The sequence below is a fragment of the Doryrhamphus excisus genome, chromosome 7 (genome assembly GCF_030265055.1).
Source record: "Doryrhamphus excisus isolate RoL2022-K1 chromosome 7, RoL_Dexc_1.0, whole genome shotgun sequence".
Classification (NCBI taxonomy): domain Eukaryota; kingdom Metazoa; phylum Chordata; class Actinopteri; order Syngnathiformes; family Syngnathidae; genus Doryrhamphus; species Doryrhamphus excisus.
Genome location: NC_080472.1, coordinates 895,231 through 918,545, shown reverse-complemented (window position 1 = coordinate 918,545; position 23,315 = coordinate 895,231). Strand labels below are relative to the sequence as shown.

The 23,315-nt window shown below is 34.3% G+C and overlaps 1 protein-coding gene across 2 annotated transcripts in view; it reads right to left on the bottom strand.

The window, feature by feature from the left end:
- Positions 1 to 1,121: 1,121 nt before the first annotated feature.
- fam189a1 (family with sequence similarity 189 member A1) overlaps positions 1,122 to 23,315 on the bottom strand; it is a 64,455-nt gene continuing 42,261 nt past the window's right edge. The window contains exons 3-12 of one of the 2 annotated variants that reach the window (XM_058078751.1): positions 15,429 to 15,539; positions 14,029 to 14,160; positions 10,768 to 10,875; positions 9,123 to 9,283; positions 7,921 to 8,056; positions 6,808 to 6,889; positions 5,938 to 6,732; positions 4,764 to 4,835; positions 2,978 to 3,291; positions 1,122 to 1,802 (exon numbers count right to left, since the gene is read on the bottom strand). In XM_058078751.1, the coding sequence (XP_057934734.1) occupies positions 1,599 to 1,802; positions 2,978 to 3,291; positions 4,764 to 4,835; positions 5,938 to 6,732; positions 6,808 to 6,889; positions 7,921 to 8,056; positions 9,123 to 9,283; positions 10,768 to 10,875; positions 14,029 to 14,160; positions 15,429 to 15,539 (2,115 nt within the window). In that variant the 3' untranslated portion in view covers positions 1,122 to 1,598. The remainder of the gene's footprint in view (positions 1,803 to 2,977; positions 3,292 to 4,763; positions 4,836 to 5,937; positions 6,733 to 6,807; positions 6,890 to 7,920; positions 8,057 to 9,122; positions 9,284 to 10,767; positions 10,876 to 14,028; positions 14,161 to 15,428; positions 15,540 to 23,315) is intronic. The other variant, XM_058078753.1, reaches the window with a different exon arrangement.

Here is a 23,315-nt window from a genome sequence, read left to right as displayed (position 1 = left end):
ATATTATATTTGTTCACAAATAAGATTAAGATTAATTATGATTATAATCATGATCAAAAGTGAAAAAGCCACTGGGATAATCGGTATCCGTATCAGTATGGCCAACACTGTTCCTGTATTTACTTGGTATCGGATCGATCGCCCATCCCACTGATGTCCGTGTTGTGTCAAGTTACCGGTAGTGACTGCAACGGTCTCCGACCACAAACTGGTTTGGGGTTTCAAAATAAAAGTCAATCACTGAACGTGTCTGCTTTGTTTCCGTTTCCGGATTTTTTTGTTAAAACGGAAAGAAAATCTCATGTAATTTGACAAAATGGGTGTTTATAGACAAGTGGTGTCCAGAGTGTGGCCCGGGTGCCATTAGATGGCCTGTGGCACATAGTAAAAATACAATTAAACAACAGCACAAAGGAACAAAAACTAAATAGGACGTCTTGAGTCTGAAGAGCTACAAAAAAAAAATGATCCAAGCAAGCTTGATTAGGTCATGCTCAAATACTAGATAGGACAGCTCTAGTCCGAAGAGCTAGACAGAAGACTTGCAGTGTCCTGACGGCATTGAATTGAACACAACTGGACTGATCTGAGCAAGGTTGGGGAGTTCATGCTCAAAGCTTCATTAGTTCATGCTAAAAGACTAGATAGGATATCTGTAGTTTGAAGACCTAGTGACTAGACTGATCCAAGCTAGCGTGCTTAGTTTATGCTGAAAGACCAGATAGGGCAGCTCTGGTCCGAACAGTGACCTCTAGCTCTTCAGGCTTGAGCTGTCCTATCTAGTATTTGAGCATGAACAATTGAAGCATTCTCAAAGCAGTCCAGTTGTGATTGATCCAATGCCCTTAGGTCACGTATAGTCGTGTCTCAGGTTCTTCAGACTCAAGCTGTCCTATCTAGTATTTAAGCATGAACAAATGAAGCTTGGTCAGATCAGTCCAGTTGTCATCAACTCGATGTCCTTATACAATGATCAATGACTAGAGAGGACACCTCTTGTGTTCTCTCTAGCTTTTCAGACTAAAGCTATCCTATCTAGTCTTTAAGCTTGGACTAATGAAGCTTTTAAGGCGATCCCTGCACGGATCAATAACTCAAGAAAGATACAAAGTCATGTTTTATTGAACACTGATAAGAAACGTAACACAATGAGGTAAGTTAAAATGTCTGTAAGGTTCTCCAACCGGTGGCACCACAAAATATTCACGACCCTATCAGTTACCACAAATTCAATAGCGAGTAAAACCCGTTGTCTTCAATTGACATTTTGAATAGAAATATATTTATTCCTTTCTTCACTGGAGGACTGACTGGAGTATCCTTTGTGTGTCCCTGTGTTTGATTCCCATGAAAGTCAGTATAAAAAAAAATCTCCTGAGGGGGAGAAACATTCTATGATATTTTCCAATGACAACAAAGCCACTACAGCCAGGGGTTTGCTACCATTTCTGCTGATGACTTGCGCACGGGAGGGGGGGGGGGTATAGCTGGAGATGGTTTCCCTTAGCTGTGACGTCGCAACGCCTGGCCGTTTATTGCACGAGCACTTTGGAATGCCCCCTCACAGCTTCGACCCGGGTCCTTGTGGAGTCCGTGGGTCAGAGAATAGTTTCCCTGCACTCGAGGCTTTGTTCAAAGGAAGGGGAGTCCAGGGCGTTGGGAGAGGTGCTGGTGGTTTGTGGGAGGTGTTTGGGACGGCGCATGGAAGGGGACGGGGACGAGCTCAAAGCGCCGCAGCTTTGAAGGTGGAGATCCTCTTGGCCGCGTTTCCTGGGACTGCCGTTGATGCGCTGGGTCATCACCTGTGCGTCGAAATATTTTTTATTTTTTTTAATTCAATTTTGACATTTTCATCGTAACGCATCCGTTCGGCGCAGAAGCATAATTAAATAAATTATATTAAATTGATTAATTAATGCTCAACTCATCACACAGCAACTTAACCCTCAAAAGGTGTACCTGAGACTCCTTCAAAGTTTTCCCATAATTCATTGGGTCTGAGCAACGCATTCATAGGTACCTAGCTACCTAGCAATTAAATAAATAAATTAATGCTCAACTCATCACACAGCAACTTAACCCTCAAAAGGTGTACCTGAGACTCCTTCAAAGTTTTCCCATAATTCATTGGGTCCGAGCAACGCATTCATAGGTACCTAGCTACCTAGCAATTAAATAAATACATTAATGCTCAACTCATCACACAGCAACTTAACCCTCAAAAGGTGTACCTGAGACTCCTTCATAGTTTTTTCTGTCTGTTTCCTCTTTCGCAATCTTCACGTCAGCCTACATTGTGTTGCTGTCATTAATGTTTGATGCTCAAGCTACCTAGCATTAAATAAATAAATTAATTAATTAATGCTAAACTCATCACACAGCAACTTAACCCTCAAAAGGTGTACATGAGACTCCTTCAAAGTTTTCCCATAATTCATTGGGTTGAGCAATGCATTCATTGGCGCCTGCCAGGGGCACTGCAATTACGTCAGCCTCTCTCTGGGCATCCATCCATCCACCCATCGTGTCTAACCAATGAAATGCTTTGCTCAGAGGCATAATGTATAATGGGAATTTGAACATGTATTGGTAGACATTTGTATATTTCTTTGCTGTTCTTTTTTTTGGGTGTTAAGTTGCTGCGTGATGAGTTTAGTGTTGTTTAAATTTGTTTTTCCTCTAAAATGTACTGGGTGCTGACATTTAGAGTATATGTAACTTCTTAGCATTGCTTACCAAAATATCAAAGTGGCAAAGTTATTATTATTAATATTTTAATTTTTCACAATGTGGTCTAGTTTGGACACTCCTATCCTCGACAATTGCAATCTGACTTTTTAGCAAAAAAAAAATCATGATTCCTATGTATATTTTTTGCCCTTGCAGAAATGTTGCCATAGCTATGAGGTTAGCATTAGCCACAGTGATTAGCCACATTGCGTCACCACCCAAAGGATACCGTATGATGCAAGGTTACCTGATCAATGACGTTGGCACTAAAGATGGCCTCCTCCATGTGTTTCTCATCAGACTTGATGACGCACTTGATATTGTTGACGACTTGCTGGACTTCCGGCGGTAAATTGCAACTTGAATGCTCCAGGAACTTGGCCACTAATATTTTAGTGTCTTTAAACATTTTAAGGTCCGCCAGCGATTGCGGTGGCTCCCGGTGGGGGGTCTGCGATGGCTGGGCTCTGATTTTAAGATGGAGGTCGGCTTTTTTGCCATCCTTTTGCTGCTTCTTGGCACATCTGGGTTTGGCTCCGTGTGTTGAAATGCCTGATTGCTCTGAGAATGAAAGGGGAAATTGTCAAAATGTGCGCTGAGCAAAAAAAAAAAAAATGCTACTTTGCAAAAATTTGCAAAAGTAGGCCTTTTTATTTTAAAAATGCATTTTTTTGGCCTGTCATTCACATGCAATCGTTGTTTTTTGTCCTTAAAAATCGTGTGAGGACGATCAAAACAACCAAAACATTTACTGTATGATGTATGATGTGAGCTGAATTTACGTCTAATATCTTACTCGGGGGGTCTCCAAAGTGTGGCCCCTGGCACATTCTTAAAACATCATTTAACAAGGCAACTAAAAAAACAACAACAGCAAATATTGGAAAACATCATTTGTTTGTTTCTTTCGGCTTTTTCCTGATCACGAAAATCTAAATATTACGAGAACAAAGCTGTAATTATTATTATATAAATATTATAAATATTATAAATATTATAAATATTATAAATATTATAAATATTATAAATATTATAAATATTATAAATATTAATATTAATAATTAATATTAATATACATATTAATTAATAATAAGATACTTCATTGTAGTAGCATAGAGCTGAAATATTGAAGAAAAGTCTTAACATTGTGAGAAACAACACACAAATAAAATTGTAATATTTGGAAAATTATTTTGGAGAAAAAGTTTGAATATTACAGGAATAAAGTCAAAATATTACAAGAACAAAACTGCAATCTGACAATAAAAATGTGTCATTAATATTATTATAAATATTATAAATATTATAAATATTATAAATATTATAAATATTATAAATATTATAAATATTATAAATATTATAAATATTATTATAAATATTAATACTTTATATTAATATACATATTAATACTTAACACACAAATAAAGTTGGAATATTTGGAAAATTAGTTTGGAGAAAAAGTTTGAATATTACAGGAATAAAGTCAAAATATTACAAGAACAAAACTGCAATCTGACAATAAAAATGTGTCATTAATATTAATATTATTATTATATGTTATATTATAAATATTATAAATATTATAAATATTATAAATATTATAAATATTATAAATATTATAAATATTATAAATATTATAAATATTATAAATATTAATACTTTATATTAATATACATATTAATACTTAACACACAAATAAAGTTGTAATATTTGGAAAATTAGTTTGGAGAAAAAGTTTGAATATTACAGGAATAAAGTCAAAATATTATAAGAACAAAAATGAATGAGATCACATTTATTTGTATTGGATGACATTTTTAGCTAATTGGTTATTTTTAGCCTTGTGTATTATTTTAGCTATTTGAAGATGAACTTTATCAGCATGTTTATTTGTGATTTTAGAAATAAGGAGTTAGTATGTTCTCTGTAAGTGGCATTATGAATTATCCTTACTGGCCTTTTTTTCCCAGTACATTTAGCGAGTGAAGATTGCTTTTATAGTTATTACCCCGTATGTTTTAACAATATTATACCTTGCTCCGGTGACGTATGAGCTGAATCTTCAGCTGAGGGATTAACTGACGAGCTGGAGACACAATGTTCCCCTGTAGAAGAAGACAAAATTCATTATTGTGCTTATAGTGAAAAGTGGTTGTTTAAATGTGAAAAATAATAATAATAATAACTAGAAAATTCCAGCAGAAATTTTGATGGGCTTGCCACCTGTGCTGTGAACCTCGGGCCCGGTGTGCAATCGGCTACCATGCTAGCACCTAGCAAGAACGCCTCAAGTACCGAAAAGGTTGATGCAGTCTATTTGCCTGTAGACATGAGTAAATTAGCTTAAATGCTAACATGCTAACGGCTACCATGCTAGCACCTAGCAAGAGGGCCTCAAGTTTAGAAACTGCCAAGGTTGTCCTATAACCTCCCTGCATCATGCCATGTGTGTATTTGCCTTTAGACATGAGTAAATTAGCTTAAATGCTAACATGCTAACAGTCACCATGCTAGCACTTAGCAAGAGAGCCTCAAGTTTAGAAAGTGCCAAGGTTGTCCTATAACCTCCCTACATCATGCCATGTGTGTATTTGCCTTTAAACATGAGTAAATTAGCTTAAATTCTAACATGCTAACAGTCACCATGCTAGCACCTAGCAAGAGAGCCTCAAGTTTAGAAAGTGCCAAGGTTGTCCTATAACCTCCCTACATCATGCCATGTGTGTATTTGCCTTTAAACATGAGTAAATTAGCTTAAATGCCAACATGCTAACAGTCATCATGCTAGCACCTAGCAAGAGGGCCTCAAGTTTAGAAAGTGCCAAGGTTGTCCTATAACCTTCCTACATCATGCCATGTGTGTATTTGCCTGTAGACATGAGTAAATTAGCTTAAATGCTAACATGCTAACGGCTACCATGCTAGCACCTAGCAAGAGAGCCTCAAGTTTAGAAAGTGCCAAGGTTGTCCTATAACCTCCCTACATCATGCCATGTGTGTATTTGCCTTTAGACATGAGTAAATTAGCTTAAATGCTAACATGCTAACATGCTAACGGCTACCATGCTAGCACCTAGCAAGAGGGCCTCAAGTTTAGAAACTGCCATAATAATAGCTAAACAGGAATAACAATATGGGCTTGCTCAGTAATGCAAGCCCCATAGGCTATGGGGCTTGCATTACTGAGCAAGCCCATAATTCACATACTTGTGTTGGAGGAGCAGGAGATAGGGTCACTGCTGGAGCGGACAATACGCGCCAGTTTGCGGTACTTCCTGGCCGCACGGAGCCCCCTCGGCCTTTCTGAGGGTGAACATCCACATCCACTTTGAGATGAGGTAGAAGGCGGCGGTGGCGCGGAGGAGGAGGAGGAGGAAGCGGACCAAACACTGAAGCACAAACGGGGTCCTCGTAGCCTGCTGGGTGGGGACGGAGATGGAGACGGAGCGAGGGGACTGATGGCTGAAGTTCCACCGGAGGAGGCCACTGAGGTGGGGGAGCAAGGCTGAGGGGGCGGCGGGAGAGCCACGGCCAGCGGGAGCTTCCGGGTCATCATCATTCGCGATTTAATAAGCGAATGCGGCGCCGCTTTTGGCGGCTCCTCCGGCAAATGTTTGGCGGATGCGAGCTCGTCGCAAAGATGCATTGAAGGTCTGAGTTCCTCACATGCACGCACGTGATCTGCGGGATCCTCCTGGTCCAGATTACTATAGTTTTCCGAGGACCAATCCGGGGAGCGTTCATTAGACTCCTGCGTGTGTGAGGACTCGCTGAAGCCCGTGTCGCTGGGGCGAGTAGCCGCGTTCGAGAGCCCGTGGTGGCATCGGGTACGTGTGCAAAGCTCCAAACTGGTGCAGCTTCCATCCGTGAGGGCGTTGTGGGGCGTGCTGTAAGGAGAGGAGTCCGAGCCTTGGACCTCCAGGGAACACAAGTCCTCCGAGGAGCACGTGTGGTCCTGATCCGCAACTTCAGACACCATCAGGGATGCGCTGTCCACCGAGGCTGAACAAAAGTAAAAATCATCAAAGCCGTCAGTAGTCTGGAAGTAGAAAAATGGCGTCCCAAAAAAATCCTTACCCTGAGTACTCAGTCCTGCCGTTGTGTTTCTGTCACATAGACTGGATTCAGTGGCGTGTTGCTCCATGCTGGTGGTGACCTGCTGGGAGAAACCTCTTACTAGACCGGGGCATTTCCAAGTCTAAATTTAAATCATTTAACACTGGAAATAGTGTTAGAATAAAATTTAAATATTATAAATTTATATATTTATATTTTATTTTTATTATTTTTATTTTATTATTTGATAAATATAAAAAAATATATATATTTAAAAAATATTTTTAGAATAATTAAATAACTTTAATATATTTCATTTTGTTGCACCGTGAGTAAGTAGTATGTTGTCCTATTCGATGGCCATACAGATGGTCATTCACATTTTGGGGGTATTTTTATTTTTAAAATAATATTTAAAAATATTTTTATAATACTTAAATAACTTTAACATATTTCGTTTTGTTGCACCGTGAGTAATATTTTGGGTATTTTTATTTTTTAAATAATATTGCAAAAATATTTTTTATAATAATTAAATAACTTTAATATATTTCGTTTTGTTGCACCGTGAGTAAGTATTATGTTGTCCTATTTGATGACCATGTATATACAGATGGTCTTCATTCACATTTTGGGGGTATTTTTATTTTTTTAATAATATTTTTAAAATAATTTTTATAATAATTAAATAACTTTAATATATTTAGTTTGTTGCACCGTGAGTAATTAGTATGTTGTCCTATTCGATGACCATGTATATACAGATGGTCTTCATTCACATTTTGGGGGTATTTTTATTTTTTAAATATTTTTTAAATATTTTTTATAATAATTAAATAACTTTAATATATTTCGTTTTGTTGCACCGTGAGTAATATTTTGGGTATTTTTATTTTTTTAAATAATATTTTAAAATATTTTTTAGAATAATTAAATAACTTTAATATATTTAAAAAAAGATGTCAGAGAGCCCTGGGTGAGTTGTTTTTATGCTTGGTTTTAAATCAGCAATGCCACTACCAGTCAATAGGGGGCACTATTACACCATGCATTTATACATCTTCAGCAAGAACACAAACATAAAGGTTAAAACTGCACCCAAAAACGGGTGCCTACCTTTAAAAATCACCTCACCTGACTTGCTGGGGTCTGCCCCACCACAGACTCGTACGGCGGGGGCAGGTCAGTCGGGTACAGCGTCCCAGGGCTGTTGATGGGCACGCCGTAAATAGCACTGAAGGGAGAGTGAGGAAAGTCCAAGTGCAGGCCTCTGGAAAGGATATCAGTCTAAATGACCAGGATATTCCACTCATGCACGTCAGCCTATCTTTTCCATGGCAACGCTATTCCCGTTCTAAAATGTGGCACAGCATGAAATACTTCCCGCTAATCAATCATGGCATGATGATGTCATGGTGCATCCCGATAAATGCCACCCCCCTGTTCGTTTATATTCACGGCGTAATTGGTGGGCAGATGTGACTTCTTGGAACGCTCTTGGTTACCTCGCCACTCCACCATCTGCATGGCTAAACATATTCGATAATTTTTTTTAGTCGTTTATCAACCTCCATTAATTTTTTTTCCATCCATTAAATATGGAATTTTTTTTTTCTTTATTTTAAATAAATTAAATTAAATTAATTATTATTTAAATTAATTAATTTAAATTTAATTTTAAATGACGGCAATAAAATTACAATATTATTAGAAGATAGACTGTATGAGGAAAAACTTCAAATATTTGTAAAAAAAAAGTGTAATGATAAAACAACAATGCTAACAATGCTAACAATGTCTCAGGTTTTCTTTTATGGAAAAGTGGTCCGCAAAACCTTTTTTAATTATTATTTAAATTAATTAATTTAAATTTAATTTTAAATGATGGCAATAAAATTACAATATTATTAGAAGATAGACTGTATGAGGAAAAACTTCAAATATTTGTAAAAAAAAAAATTTAATGATAAAACAACAATGCTAACAATGCTAACAATGTCTCACGTTTTTTTTTTTTTTGTCCGCAAATCCTTTGGTTTTTCAGTATGGGGCCCATGGTGGCAATCATCTGTACACCCCTGAGAAAAACCAAACACCTCACTCACTCACGGTGCAACCAAAAGTAACATTGCGTAACACACGACGTAACTGCATCACAGTATCAAAACAAAACGCTTACGCTCCAATAGACGTCCAAAAACAATACAATTTGACACCGATGCATAACCTGCAAAGCATGCTGGGTAACTTCCTGTAAGGGAATTGGGACTCTCAGAACCTAGATACTCAATACATTTTTGGGACCAGTATGCTATTTATGAAATTCAGCTCCTCACCTCAGTCCGTCCATTGAGGGCGTACACGTGTACTCCGGGGGGTAGTAAGGCGGTGGGGGGATGGGGGGGATAAACTCGTCAAAGTCGAGTGTTTGGTGGAGGATGGTTCCGTGGGGGGTCATACAGTCAGCATTCAGAGCTCTCGTTCGGTGTGGCATAAACTGAAAGACAAAGGACATTACAATTAAAAAAAAAAAAAATTGCCCCCCTCTGCTGGTCCCCCCCATAGCCGCATCCGCTGCCCATTGCCTCTTCTGTGCCCTCGGTATCCCAGAGAGAAGACAAAATGGCGGAGGTGCCGGAGCCTATCCCAGTCTTCGGGCGAGAGGCGGAGTACACCCCGGACTGTTGGCCAGCCAATCACAGGGCACATATAGACAAACAACCATTCACACTCACATTCATACCTATGGACAATTTGGAGTCGCTAATTAACCTAGCATGTTTTTTGGAATGTGGGAGGAAACCGGAATACCCGGAGAAAACCCACGCATGCGGAGAGGTTGGAATCAAACTCAGGTCTCCTAGCTGTGAGGTCTGTGTGCTAACCACTCGTGCACCGTGCAGCCGTAAAAATGATTATTTATTGTTATTTATTTTTGATAAATGTTTTTGATTTATTTTTAATATTTTTAGATTTTTTTAGATATTAATAGAACATTTGTAGATATTTTTAGATATTTTTAGATTTTTAACACTCCATTTTATTATTTTTTTCAATACAAAAATAACCGGGTATTGTGTTAAATGCTAGTCATGATGTGCTGTGTATATATATATGTATATATATATATATATATATATATATATATATATCACTATATTGACAGTTACTATGGTACTCATTGTGTAATTGTATGGTCACATCACCTTGTACTTCGGTACGTGACAAAAAATAATAATACTTTTTTTTTTATTTAAAAAAATTTAAAAATGTAAAAATATATAATTTTTGTTTAAAAAATTAAAAAATAAATAAATTAAAAAAACTTAAAAAATAAAAAATAAAAAAACTTCATTTATATTAGGAAAACAGGAAGTGAACAAATGTAACAGTTACTGATTGTAAAAGTACCAGATGGAGGGGTAGGATTTAATAAGCTTTGCTAACCCGAAGCCAAAAGATTACCACTTCCACACGCGATGGGTGTAGAATTTTTTTAAATAAATAAATAAATAAAATTTAAAATTTAAAAAATAATTTAACATTTAAAAAATAATTTAAAAAAAATTAAAAAATGTTTTTTTATTTACATTTTTTTAAATAAAAAAAAATAAAAAACTTTAAAAATTAAAAATAAAAAAAACCTTCATTTATATTAGGAAAACAGGAAGTGAACAAATGTAACAGTTACTGATTGTAAAAGTACCAGATGGAGGGGTAGGATTTAATAAGCTTTGCTTCTTCCTACTCATAGTTTCATTGCTCCGTAAACCAAATGATGGGAAATGTTCAATGTGAGAAAAAAGAAGACGAGACGGCCGGTCGACCGAGTCCCGTCCTTGACTGACTTCTGCAGCCGTATCTTCACAGAGAATATGAAGCCTATTGTATAATTCAATTCCAACTAGGATAGTGATCTTCAGACTCTTTTTTTTTTCTCTTTTCCACCCCCCCCCCAATGAAATTATTGTCCACACTCACCATCTGCAGCACATCGGTGGAGACAATTTGCATGCAGCACATGGCCGTCGCCAGGGCACAAACTATAGTGGAGATGACGTTGAGGGCGCATACGCTGAACAGCAGCTCCTGTGAAAGAAGCGAAGAAAACAATAAGAAAGGCGATGGACAAGTTCCAAAAAAAAAAAAAAAAAAACAACATGCGCAGACGTGACCTCTCATACGAGGTAAATTGGGTCGGATTATACCACATAAAGCTTTCATAACTGCATGATATGAATTCATTTCCTGGTGGACAGGCCAGAAACAGAAAGAGCACCTGCATGGAAATGAGCTCCTGGAATAGCATCAGACTTTTAGAGGACGGGGATTTAATTGCGTCTCAGATGGAGAAGAATGGTCGATTATTTCTCCTTTTTTTTTTTATGCTTTGCCACCATTCTGCCCGCAGAAAAAGGAAATCGTGAATAAGACTTGGACCACTTTTGTGTCCTTGTTCGACTTTCCGATGCAGATTTTCGACGTGAAGTTTGTTTATATCCGTGAATCGGTTACAAACCGGACCGTGATCAATGGATTCCGATGTTAAAAACGGTAAATGGAATATTTTCATACAGCAACAGACTTTCTAAATACATTCTAGATGTGAAATACGTCTGTATGAAGAAATTATGAAGAAATAAATATTAAATAATATTATATATTTTAATATTAAAATACGAATAAATTATTATTATTATTATTTATACTAATACATATAATTAATATAATTATTAGTATTTAGATTTTGTAGATATTTTTATTCCATTTCTTCTACAGCAACAGACTTTCTAAATATGTTCTAGACGTGAAATACGTCTATATGAAGAAATTATGGAGAAATAAATATTAAATAATATTATATATTTTAATAATAAAATATGAATAAATTATTATTATTATTATTATTATCATCATTATTATTATTTATACTAATACATATAATTAATATAATTATTAATATTTAGATTTTGTAGATATTAATTAATATTAAAATATGAAGAAATTATTATTATTATTATCATTATTATTATCATTATTATTATTATTATCATTATTATCATTTATACTAATACATATAATTAATATAATTATTAATATTTAGATTTTGTAGATATTATTAATTAATATTAAAATGTGAAGAAATTATTATCATTATCATTATTATTAGTATTATTATCATTATTATTATTTATACTAATACATATAAGTAATATAATTATTAATATTTAGATTTTGTAGATATTTTTATTCCATTCTATTTATTATTTATCATTTATTATTTATTATTTATTATTTATTATTTATTATTTATTATTTATTATTTATTATTTATTTTTTATTTTTTAGATCGTGTGACAAAATAAGCTAACGTGAAGGAAATTATGATGTGCAGTTTTTGAAAAACAAATAAATATCTAATATATGAAATATATATGTACTACATAATAAATATATTATCATTTTTTTGTTGGACTGCTGCAAATACATTGTATACATTATACATTACATTGTAATGTATAAATACATTTTAACGCACTAGGTGAATAATAATAATAATAATAATAATAATAATAATAATAATAATAATAATAATAATAATAATAATAATAATAATAATAATGATAATGATAATGATACTACTACTACTACTACTACTACTACTACTAATAATAATAATAATAATAAGAAGAAGAAAACGTTGCAGGAGGGATTGGCGTTGCCAACCAAGCGACTTTTAATAAAAGTTAAAAAATGAGAGTTAAGTTAAGTTAAAATTTTACCACTGCGTCCAAATAAAGAATACATTGGTGACTGCTGGGTTGCTGCGGTGACGTCAGCCTCTCTCCTGGCTTTTCTGAGGAGCCATTGCAGCACCATCCATCCATCCATTTTCTATGTCACGATATTTAGTGAGTAATCAGAGCCCCTGAGTCCCTTTTTTTTTTTTTTTTTAAACGCGACCCCCTCCCCCTCTCCCCGCCCCGCAGAGCCACACTCACGTGGACCAGCCAAAGCGAAGACCCAGGAGAGGAGAACATGACGACTCCAGGTTGGATATAACTCACATCTATGACTACCGTGGCTGTTAATGAAGCTTTATCGGCCCAATTCCCATCTCGTCTTAATGGCCAAGTGATGAAGATGATGAACGTTCTTGATCTTTCCTCTTTCCCGTCAGCATGCTTCATCCTGACGAGTCTTTTATTTGCTTATCAATGTTTTAGAATCAATCAGGGACATCAAATGAACGGGAAGGATTGTCCCGGGAGTCTAAACCATATGTCATTCCCGTGGAGTCCGCAGTCAGGATAATGTCCCAAGATCATGCACTTGCAGTCCGGTCGGATGAGTTACGTGTTCTTCTAGCATCAATACGGACGGTCGATGAGGAGCACGGATTGAAAGAGGTTGCCGTGCCGTGCTGGAAAATTTTAATTAGTTTGTGTGAAAGTGAAAGTTAAGCTTGTGTGTGTCATATCTACGTGTTGTGCAACTCTGATTTGTGCTGTGTCCTGTACGTTACCACATTTTTTACAAAAATTTAATTTTATTTAATTTTATTTAATTTTATTTAATTTTATTTAATTTTATTTAATTTTATTTAATTTTATTTAATTTCATTTAATCTTATTTAATTTTATTTAATTTTATTTAATTTTATTTTTCATTACATTTAAACCACAATGGAAAAAAAAAACACATTCGAGTAAAAGACAAAGTCTCATCACTTTCTATACCTTACAACATTTTTTACAAAAATAAAATAAAATAAAATAAAATAAAATAAAATAAAATAAAATAAAATAAAATAAAATAAAATAAAATAAAATAAAATAAAATAAAATAAAATAAAATAAAATAAAATAAAATAAAATAAAATAAAATAAAATAAAATAAAATAAAATTACATTTTTCATTACATTTAAACCAGAATGGAAAAAAAAACACATTCGGGTAAAAGTGTCATCACTGCTTTCTATAAAACTACACCACAAACAAAAACTCTTGTGCAACTCTGATTGTGCTGTGTCCTGTACCTTACGAATGTTTTTTACAAAAATTTAATTTAATTTAATTTAATTTAATTTAATTTAATTTAATTTAATTTAATTTAATTTAATTTAATTTAATTTAATTTAATTTAATTTAATTTAATTTAATTTAATTTAATTTAATTTAATTTAATTTAATTTAATTTAATTTAATTTAATTATACTAATACTCCAAATCCCTACGTACCTTGAGACGTAAGCGTATGGTATTGCAGTCCCTCAGCGGGTTAAGCTTCAGCGTCTCTCCGAGGTTGTTGCAGCTCGAGCTCTGCTGCTGGAGCTCGCAGCAAACGCACACGCCGTCGCTGTCAAACTTGAGCTGGGACGGGTGGAGGGGGAGAAGAAATAAAAATAACAAACACGCACACTGACAGGTACGAATCATACACAGTGGAACCTTGGTTAGCATCATTCATGCCTTCTAGAAAGTCAGACTCTAACCAAAACGGATGTTAACCAAATCAAATTGTCCCATGAGAAATAATGTAAATCCAATTCATCTGTTTAATTATTTTCATTATATATATATATATACACAATTTTACCACTGCGTCCAATAATTGCTGCGGTGATGTCAGCCTCTCTCCTGGCTTCTGTGGCTCCCTCTGGTGGACAGAGGAGCCATTGCAGCACCATCCATCCATCCATCCATTTTCTATGTCGCTTATCCTCTAACGAAGTGCTTTGCTCAGTCGCAAAGCATTATGGGTATATATTCATTCTCAACTCATATTGGGACTTGTATTGTATATTTCTTAGGTATACATTTTGAGTGTTAAGTTGCTGTCCTTGAATGCATCACAGTTGTGTGACACTGCCACAAATAGATTTTACATTATTTTATTATTATTATATTATTATATTATTATATTATTATATTATTATATTATTATATTATTATATTATTATATTATTATATTATTATATTATTATATTATTATATTATTATATTATTATATTATTATATTATTATATTATTATTACATTTTGAGTGTTCAGTTGCTGTCCCTGAATGTACCACAGTTGTGTGACACTGCCACAAATAGATTTTATATATATATATTTTAAAATAATTTAATAATTTAATAATTTAATAATTTAATAATTTAATAATTTAATAATTTAATAATTTAATAATTTAATAATTTAATAATTTAATAATTTAATAATTTAATAATTTAATAATTTAATAATTACACTATTACATTATTACATTATTACATTATATTATTATTACATTTTGAGTGTTCAGTTGCTGTTCTTGAATGTACCACAGTTGTGTGACACTGGCACAAATAGATATTTTATTATTGTATTATTGTATTATTGTATTATTGTATTATTGTATTATTGTATTATTGTATTATTGTATTATTGTATTATTGTATTATTGTATTATTGTATTATTTTATTATTTTATTATTTTATTATTTTATTGGTTAAATTGGTTCTAATTTAGTTCTATATAAACTGTACACTGACAATTCCAAGGCATATCCAAGTTTCCTTTTCTATCCAACTGCAGATCACTGCAAGGATAGACGGATAAAAGCTGGAGAGACGCCCGGCGTCTCCATGTGGTCCTACCAGCTGACATTCCTCCAGCGAGTTGACCAACTGAGCGTTCTGGCAGGAAAGGATGGAACCCGCCAGGTTGAGCATCACGCAAACCGCCGACAACAACATGAAGAATGTGATCTGGAACAGACAGAAGGAGCAAAAAAAAAAAAAAAAAGGCAGAACAACACGGTCAGGCGTTGGGTCATCATGAGAGATTCTAAGCCGATTCTGTCGTCCCTCGTTTATCGCACTTCCTACGTTCAAGACCAGCCTGTGATAAATGAATTCCCATGGAGTAGGATTCATTCAATGCAATATTTTTTTAGTTAGGACATAGAAAATGGCGGCACGGTGGTCGAGTGGTTAGCGCGCAGACCTCACAGCTAGGAGACCACGGTTCAATTCCACCCTCGGCCATCTCTGTGTGGAGTTTGCATGTTCTCCACCGTGCATGCGTGGGTTTCCTCCCACATTCCAAAAACATGTTTAGTTTAGCTAAGTTTAGTTAAGTTAAATTTAGTTAAGTTAAGTTAAGCAAAGCAAATTAAAGTTGACTTTACTTTAGTTAAGTTTACTTTAGTTAAGTTAAGTTAAGCTTAGGTTTGTTAATTTAAGTTAAGCAAAGCAAAGTAAAGTTGACTTTACTTTAGTTAAGTTTACTTAAGTTAAGTTAAGCAAAGCAAAGTAAAGTTGACTTTACTTTAGTTAAGTTTACTTAAGTTAAGTTAAGTTAAGCAAAGCAAAGTAAAGTTGACTTAAGTTAAGTTAAGTTAAGCAAAGTAAAGTTGACTTTACTTTAGTTAAGTTAAGTTTACTTTAGTTAAGTTAAGTTTAGGTTAGTTAAGTTAAGCTAAGTTTAGTTTACTTTAGTTAAGTTAAATTTAGTTTAGTTAAGTTGAGTTAAACAAAGCAAAGCAAAGTTTACTTTACTTTACTCAAGTTAAGTTTACTTTTGTTTAGTTTAGTTTAGCTAAGCTTAGCTAAGTTTACTTTAGTTAAGTTAAGTTTAGATTAGTTACATTAAGTTAAGTTAAGCTTAGCTAAGCTAAACTAAGCTAAGTTAAGTTAGGTTTAGCTAAGCTAAGTTTAGTTTAGTTTAGTTAAGTTAAATATAATATTTTAATATTTTAATATTTTAATATTTTAATATTTTAATATTTTAATATTTTAATATTTTAATATTTTAATATTTTAATATTTTAATATTTTAATATTTTAATATTTTAATATTTTAATATTTTAATATAAATAAAATGTAAAATGGGCATGTTCTCCACCATGCATGTGTGGGTTTTAAAATATTAAATATTTTAATACTATATTAATGTATAAAATATAAAATAATTAAAGTATTTTAATACTGTAATATTAATTTTAATATTTTAATATTTTAATATTTTAACATTTTAACATTTTAATATGTTAATATTTTAATATGTTAATATGTTAATATGTTAATATGTTAATATTTTAATATTTTAATATTTTAATATTTTAATATTTTAATAATAATAATTGTGTTAAATGCTAGTCATGAAGTGCTATATAAAGCCCTGGCTTTATACAGTGTTAAGGTAATGTAATGTAAGGTAACGTGTCACTGTTCTGTGTCGTTACCGCCACCTAGTGGCCGGAATACTACATAACACCCCCACACTACTACAACAAACAATGTGTCTTTTACTCATCAATCAACCTGAGCGAAATCAATCCACACTCCCAGTCTTCCTTCATGATGTCGGCCATGACATCCAATAGGAATTGAACCGGATCGGTGGGTTTGATGTCCTCATTGAGTCGTTCGGATAAGAACAGTGACAGAAATAGAGATGGAAATCAAACCAAAAAAAAACCACCTCGCCTCTTGAACGGCGTGCGTATACTGTGATGGGTAGCCATGTTGACAGCCTGTCAGAGCACATCTCCGCAGGGTATGATGGATTAGTTCCTGTGGTTCGACGTCCGATAACGGTCCGCCCCGTTATTGGTAAATGTACAACATCCTTTCATCCTAAGCGGTAGAAAATGAATGAATGAAAATATAAAGCCAACCATGGCATGTCTGACATGATAGAGCTATACTCCCATCTCGTGTGGAAGTGGTAAGTTGGTGGTTCTTAAGTTAATTAACAACTTAACAACTTAAGTAATATATAAACTTAACTTAAGTAATATATAAAATCATTATCAATAATGAAATGGAGTGTTAAAATTATAAAAATATAAAAAAATATCAAAAACTTTCTATTAATATCTAAAAAAAAATCTAAAAATATTAAAAATAAATAAAAATCTATTTAATAAAAACGTCATACGTGTGGTTACTCCGTTTTCCTCCCACATTCCAAAAACATGCTAGGTTAATTAGCGACTCCAAATTGTCCATAGGTATGAATGTGAGTGTGAATGGTTGTTTGTCTATATGTGCCCTGTGATTGGCTGGCTCGCTTGAAGACAGCTGGGATAGGCTCCAGCACCCCCCCTCAAGACCCTTGTGAGGATAAGCGGTAGAAAATGAATGAATGAATGTATAAAGCCAACCATGGCATGTCTGACATGATAGAGCTATCCTCCCATCTCGTGTGGAAGTGGTAAGTTGGTGGTTCTTAAGTTAATTAACATTAACAACTTAAGTAATATATAAACTTAACTTAAGTAATATATAAAATCATTATCAATAATGAAATGGAGTGTTAAAAATATAAAAATATCAAAAATTTTCTATTAATATCTAAAAAAAATCTAAAAATATTAAAAATAAATAAAAATATATTTAGTAAAAATAAATAACAATAAATAATAATTTTCACGGCTGCATGGCGTTCATGTGGTTAGCACACAGACCTCACAGCTAGGAGACCCGAGTTCAATTCCACCCTCGGCCATATTTTTATTATTTATTATTATGAGACCTCCACATTAAAATCCAGTCTATATCGATATTTTAATACCCCAGCTGTCTTCAGGCGAGCCAGCCAATCACAGGGCACATATAGACAAACAACCATTCACACTCACATTCATACCTATGGACAATTTGGAGTCGCTAATTAACCTAGCATGTTTTTTTTTGGAATGTGGGAGGAAACCGGAATACCCGGAGAAAACCCACGCATGCACGGGGAGAACATGCAAACTCCACACAGAGATGCCCGAGGGCGGAATCGAACCCCGGTCTCCTGGCTATGAGGTCTGTGCGCTAACCACTCCACCACCGTGCATCCCCCAATTTTCAAGTTATCCAAGTTCATTCATTTTCTACCGCTTCCTCCTCATCACGAGGGTGGCGGGGGGGTGCTGGAGCCTATCCCAGCTGTCTTCGGGCGAGCCAGCCAATCCCAGGGCACATATAGACAAACAACCATTCACACTCACATTCATACCTATGGACAATTTGGAGTCGCTAATTAACCTAGCATGTTTTTTTTTTGGAATGTGGGAGGAAACCGGAGAACATGCAAACTCCACACAGAGATGGCCGAGGGTGGAATCGAACCCCGGGTCTCCTAGCTGTGAGGTCTGTGCGCTAACCACTCGACCACCGTGCAGCCCACAAACCTCGGCTGTGCTACCGTATGACTGACACCCGTATCGGTGTTATATGGCGGTGTATTGTCCCTCCGCCGTGAGCGTTAAAATGGCGTGAAGATGACACGGGGTGTAATTCTACCGCGCGCTCGTGAGGAGCGTTCCCCTACTTGGCATGCAGGGAGCGGCCTGGCGGTAATTAATGACAAGTGGCTAAACGCTGTGATGTGATCTTACATTGTAATGAGAAGGCATTGGCGTGCGGCCACGCGTGACAATCAGCTCGGCGCAGAGCGCGTGCAGGCGAGCCCTAAGGTCACATGAGCCAGGACGGGACTCAAATGTATCATTTTTTTTTTTTTAAATCAAATCTCTATTTATAAAACAAAGCAACAATAACAAAGTATTTCATTTGAACTCAACATACAATCTGGCAACATTTTGATGGTTTTCATCAATGTGGTTATTTGATGTGGAAGTGCTCCTGAAAAAAAGGGACATGTGACGGGTCATGTGACCATACAATAACATAATGAGTACCATAGTAACTGTCAATCATAGTGATACATTTAACATTTAGCATTTAACATAATATCCGGTTATTTTTGTATTGGGAAAAAAAAATGAAATGGAGCGTTAAAAACATGAAAAATATCTAAAAATATTTAAAATGTTCTATTAATATCTAAAACAAATCTAAAAATATTGAAAATAAATACAAAATAAATAAAGTTTATAATAAAGTTTTTTTTTAAATGGAAAAAAATGCGGTAGAAAATGAATGAATGAATGAATATATATATATATATATATATATCACTTCATGACTAGCATTAAACACAATATCCGGATATTTTTGTATTGAAAAAAAAATGAAATGGAGCGTTAAAAACATAAAACATATCTTAAAATATTTAAAATGTTCTATTAATATCTTTAAAAAAATCAAAAAATATTAAAAATAAATAAAAATATTTATTAAAAATAAATAAAGTTCATAAAAAACAACGTTTTAATAATTAAAAAAATATAATTCAATTTAAAAATCTGTGAAAAATTAATTTACATTTTTGACTGTTTTTTAATAATTACAAAATATATATTTCAATAAAAAAAGTCGAAAATTAATTTAATTTGTCCAACTATTTCAACTTAAAAAAAAATAAAAACATAAAAATATTTAAAATGTTCTAAAACAATTAATATCTAATATATTTATATATATATTAATATCTAAAACAAATCTAAAAATATAAAAAATAAATCAAAAATATTTATTAAAAATAACTAGAGTTTATAATAAATAAAGTTTTTTATCATGAAAAAATATATTTCAATTTAAAAAATCTGTTGAAAATTAATTTAAATTAATTTAATTTGTGACTGTTTTTTTTAATAATTCAAGAAATATATATTTCAATTATTTCAATTATTCCTGTACCATTTGAACTTTTTTTTGTTGTTTTGTTTCTTTGTCATAATGTTTCCCGATAAAATTATTTCTTCATTTTTTTCATTCCGCCACAGGAGTAACGTCATGTTATCTATATTGGTATCGGCTGATATCAGTATCAGAAATTATGAGTTGGACAATATCGGCATACTTTACTTATTTATTACTATATATTTATTAATTTATTTATTGTGTTTTATTTAATACATAACATGCTAGCTTGTTGTGTTTTGCTTATTTTAGATATTATACGGATATTATCGGTCTCCCTCGAAAGTGCATAGCAGATCTCTTATCCTTGTCCAGATTTCCACGGAATTTCTAGTTCAAATATCTTTGCATGTCCTTGGAAGTATGTCGGTACCAGATGTTTGGGAGCTCGACAAGGGGCCCGTGGAGTGATGTACATCATCTAAGGAGAATCACCAGCCGTCGGGGGGCGGCGAGCTACGTCGAGCAGTATTGCAAAAACATTGCTCACATCTCTGGAGGACGGGAGATAATTGGAAAGAAATGTGTGCCGGTGCCGCTACAGACTAAATACTGATGTCTGCCGCCACTAATGTCTTCCTGCTCCCATTTCAAATAAGATATTCCCCAGTTGATGGCAATCTTTTTGGAGTCACACACCTCCACAGCAGGAAGCTGATACGGCCTTTACTAGAGCCTTGCCTCTTCCAATCTGTAGTATTTTTTGCAAAAAACTTTATTTTAACCTGCATAGTAAACACAAAACAGCACACTGAGGAAAAATAATATTAGTTATTACTAACTAAGATAATTGCCATACAATGGCAGTCATAAAAACAAACAACTAAACAACAAAAAATAATTAATTTAAATTAATGTTTAAATTAACTTATTTTCGTCAACTGAATTAAAAAAAAATTATTATTTTTTTTACAGTTTTTTTTAATTGTCCAACTATTTAAAATTTCAGTGTGAAATTGCAATGATTTTTTGCAATTTTTTACATTTTAAATAAAATTAATTTTTGACATTTCTTTAAATAATTACAAAATATTTTAAAATAAAAAAACAGTCAGAAATTAATTTAATTTATTTTTGACCCCCCCCCCCCCGCCCAAAAATTTTCAATTTTTTTTCTTAACATGTACTCAATGTCGATGTTGCCACTAGGTTCATATCGTCGGATTTTTCCGTGGAAAAGCATGTGCCGATAGTAGCCATACCAAAAACGTGGCTGGAAATTCACTTATCACTGTCGGGTTTTTGACCAATAAACAGTGATAAACGAGGGATTAGTGTATGAGAGTCATTACCAGATTGTGAAAAATAGTCTTAGTTATGACTCTTAGTTATGCAGAACATGAAAAAAAAGCGATCAGGATTCGTTGCAAGGTAACTGCAAATCTTGACAAATCACATATTTTTGCCCCCCCCCCCAAAAAAATTTTAAATTTTTTTCTTACCATGTAATCAATGTTGATGTTGCTACTAGGTTCATATCGTCTGATTTCCGTGGAAAAGCATGTGCCAATAGTAGCCATACCAAAAACGTGGCTGGAAATTCACTTATCACTGTCGGGTCTTTGACCAATAAACCGTGATAAACGAGGGATTACTGTACGAGAGTCATTACCAGATTGTGAAAAACAGTCAAAGCATGTGCCGATAGTCGCCATATTATGGCAACCAAAGTGGCTAGAAATTCACTTATCACTGTCAGGTCTTTGACCAATAAACAGTGATAAACGAGGGATTACTGTACGAGAGTCATTACCAGATTGTGAAAAATAGTCTTAGTTATGACTCTTAGTTATGCAGAACATGAAAAAAAAAGCGATCAGGATTCGTTGCAAGGTAACTGCAAATCTTGACAAATCACATATCCCCCCCCCCCCCAAAAAAAAAAAAATTAAATTTTTTTCTTACCATGTAATCAATGTTGATGTTTCCACTAGGTTCATATTGTCTGATTTCCGTGAAAAAGCATGTGCTGATAGTAGCCATACCAAAAACGTGGCTGGAAATTCACTCATCACTGTCAGGTCTTTGACCAATAAACAGTGATAAACGAGGGATTACTGTACGAGAGTCATTACCAGATTGTGAAAAACAGTCAAAGCATGTGCCGATAGTCGCCATATTATGGCAACCAAAGTGGCTAGAAATTCACTTATCACTGTCGGGTCTTTGACCAATAAACAGTGATAAACGAGGGATTACTGTACGAGAGTCATTACCAGATTGTGAAAAATAGTCTTAGTTATGACTCTTAGTTATGCAGAACATGAAAAAAAAAGCGATCAGGATTCGTTGCAAGGTAACCGCAAATCTTGCGACTGCTGTTGATGAAAGATTTTCCAAACCTGACGCAAGCGGTTCTTCCCGCTAAGACACCTTGACTGGCACCGCCTGGATCCTTGATGCTCTGGCTTTTTTTTTTGAGCCATCAGATAATGGGTCTGTTTAATTCATATTCTAATTAATATGGGGACACATTTCCTGCTTCTCTGGGGGAGGGGGGGCGTCATGGGAGGACTTCCTGGCCCAAAGGTTCCCATTCAACAGTCAGCCGGCCTTGTTTTTTGGACTCTCTGTCCTGGTTTTCTCTGAAAAACCAGCCTCAGCATCCAACATATTAGCTCTCACTCTCTCTCTCTCTCCGTTTTTTGCACTTCCTGTTTCTCTGTTTTCCTCCAGCAGCGAGTGACAGGTTTTCCTGCGGTGCTCATCGCAGTTGGCAAGTGGTCTACGTCTCCTCTAAAATCTCTCCATTTGGATTAAGTCCGAGTCTAACAGGCCTCTGACGGGGACCCGGGACACAAGAACCTTAATGCTTTCCCAGCAGAGGGTGCTCCCCTTCCTTTGCCTTGAAACCGCATTGCCGTTCGTGACATCGCCAATTAATTAAATTAAATTAAATTAAATTAAATTAATTTATTATTTAATTAAATCAAATTAATTAT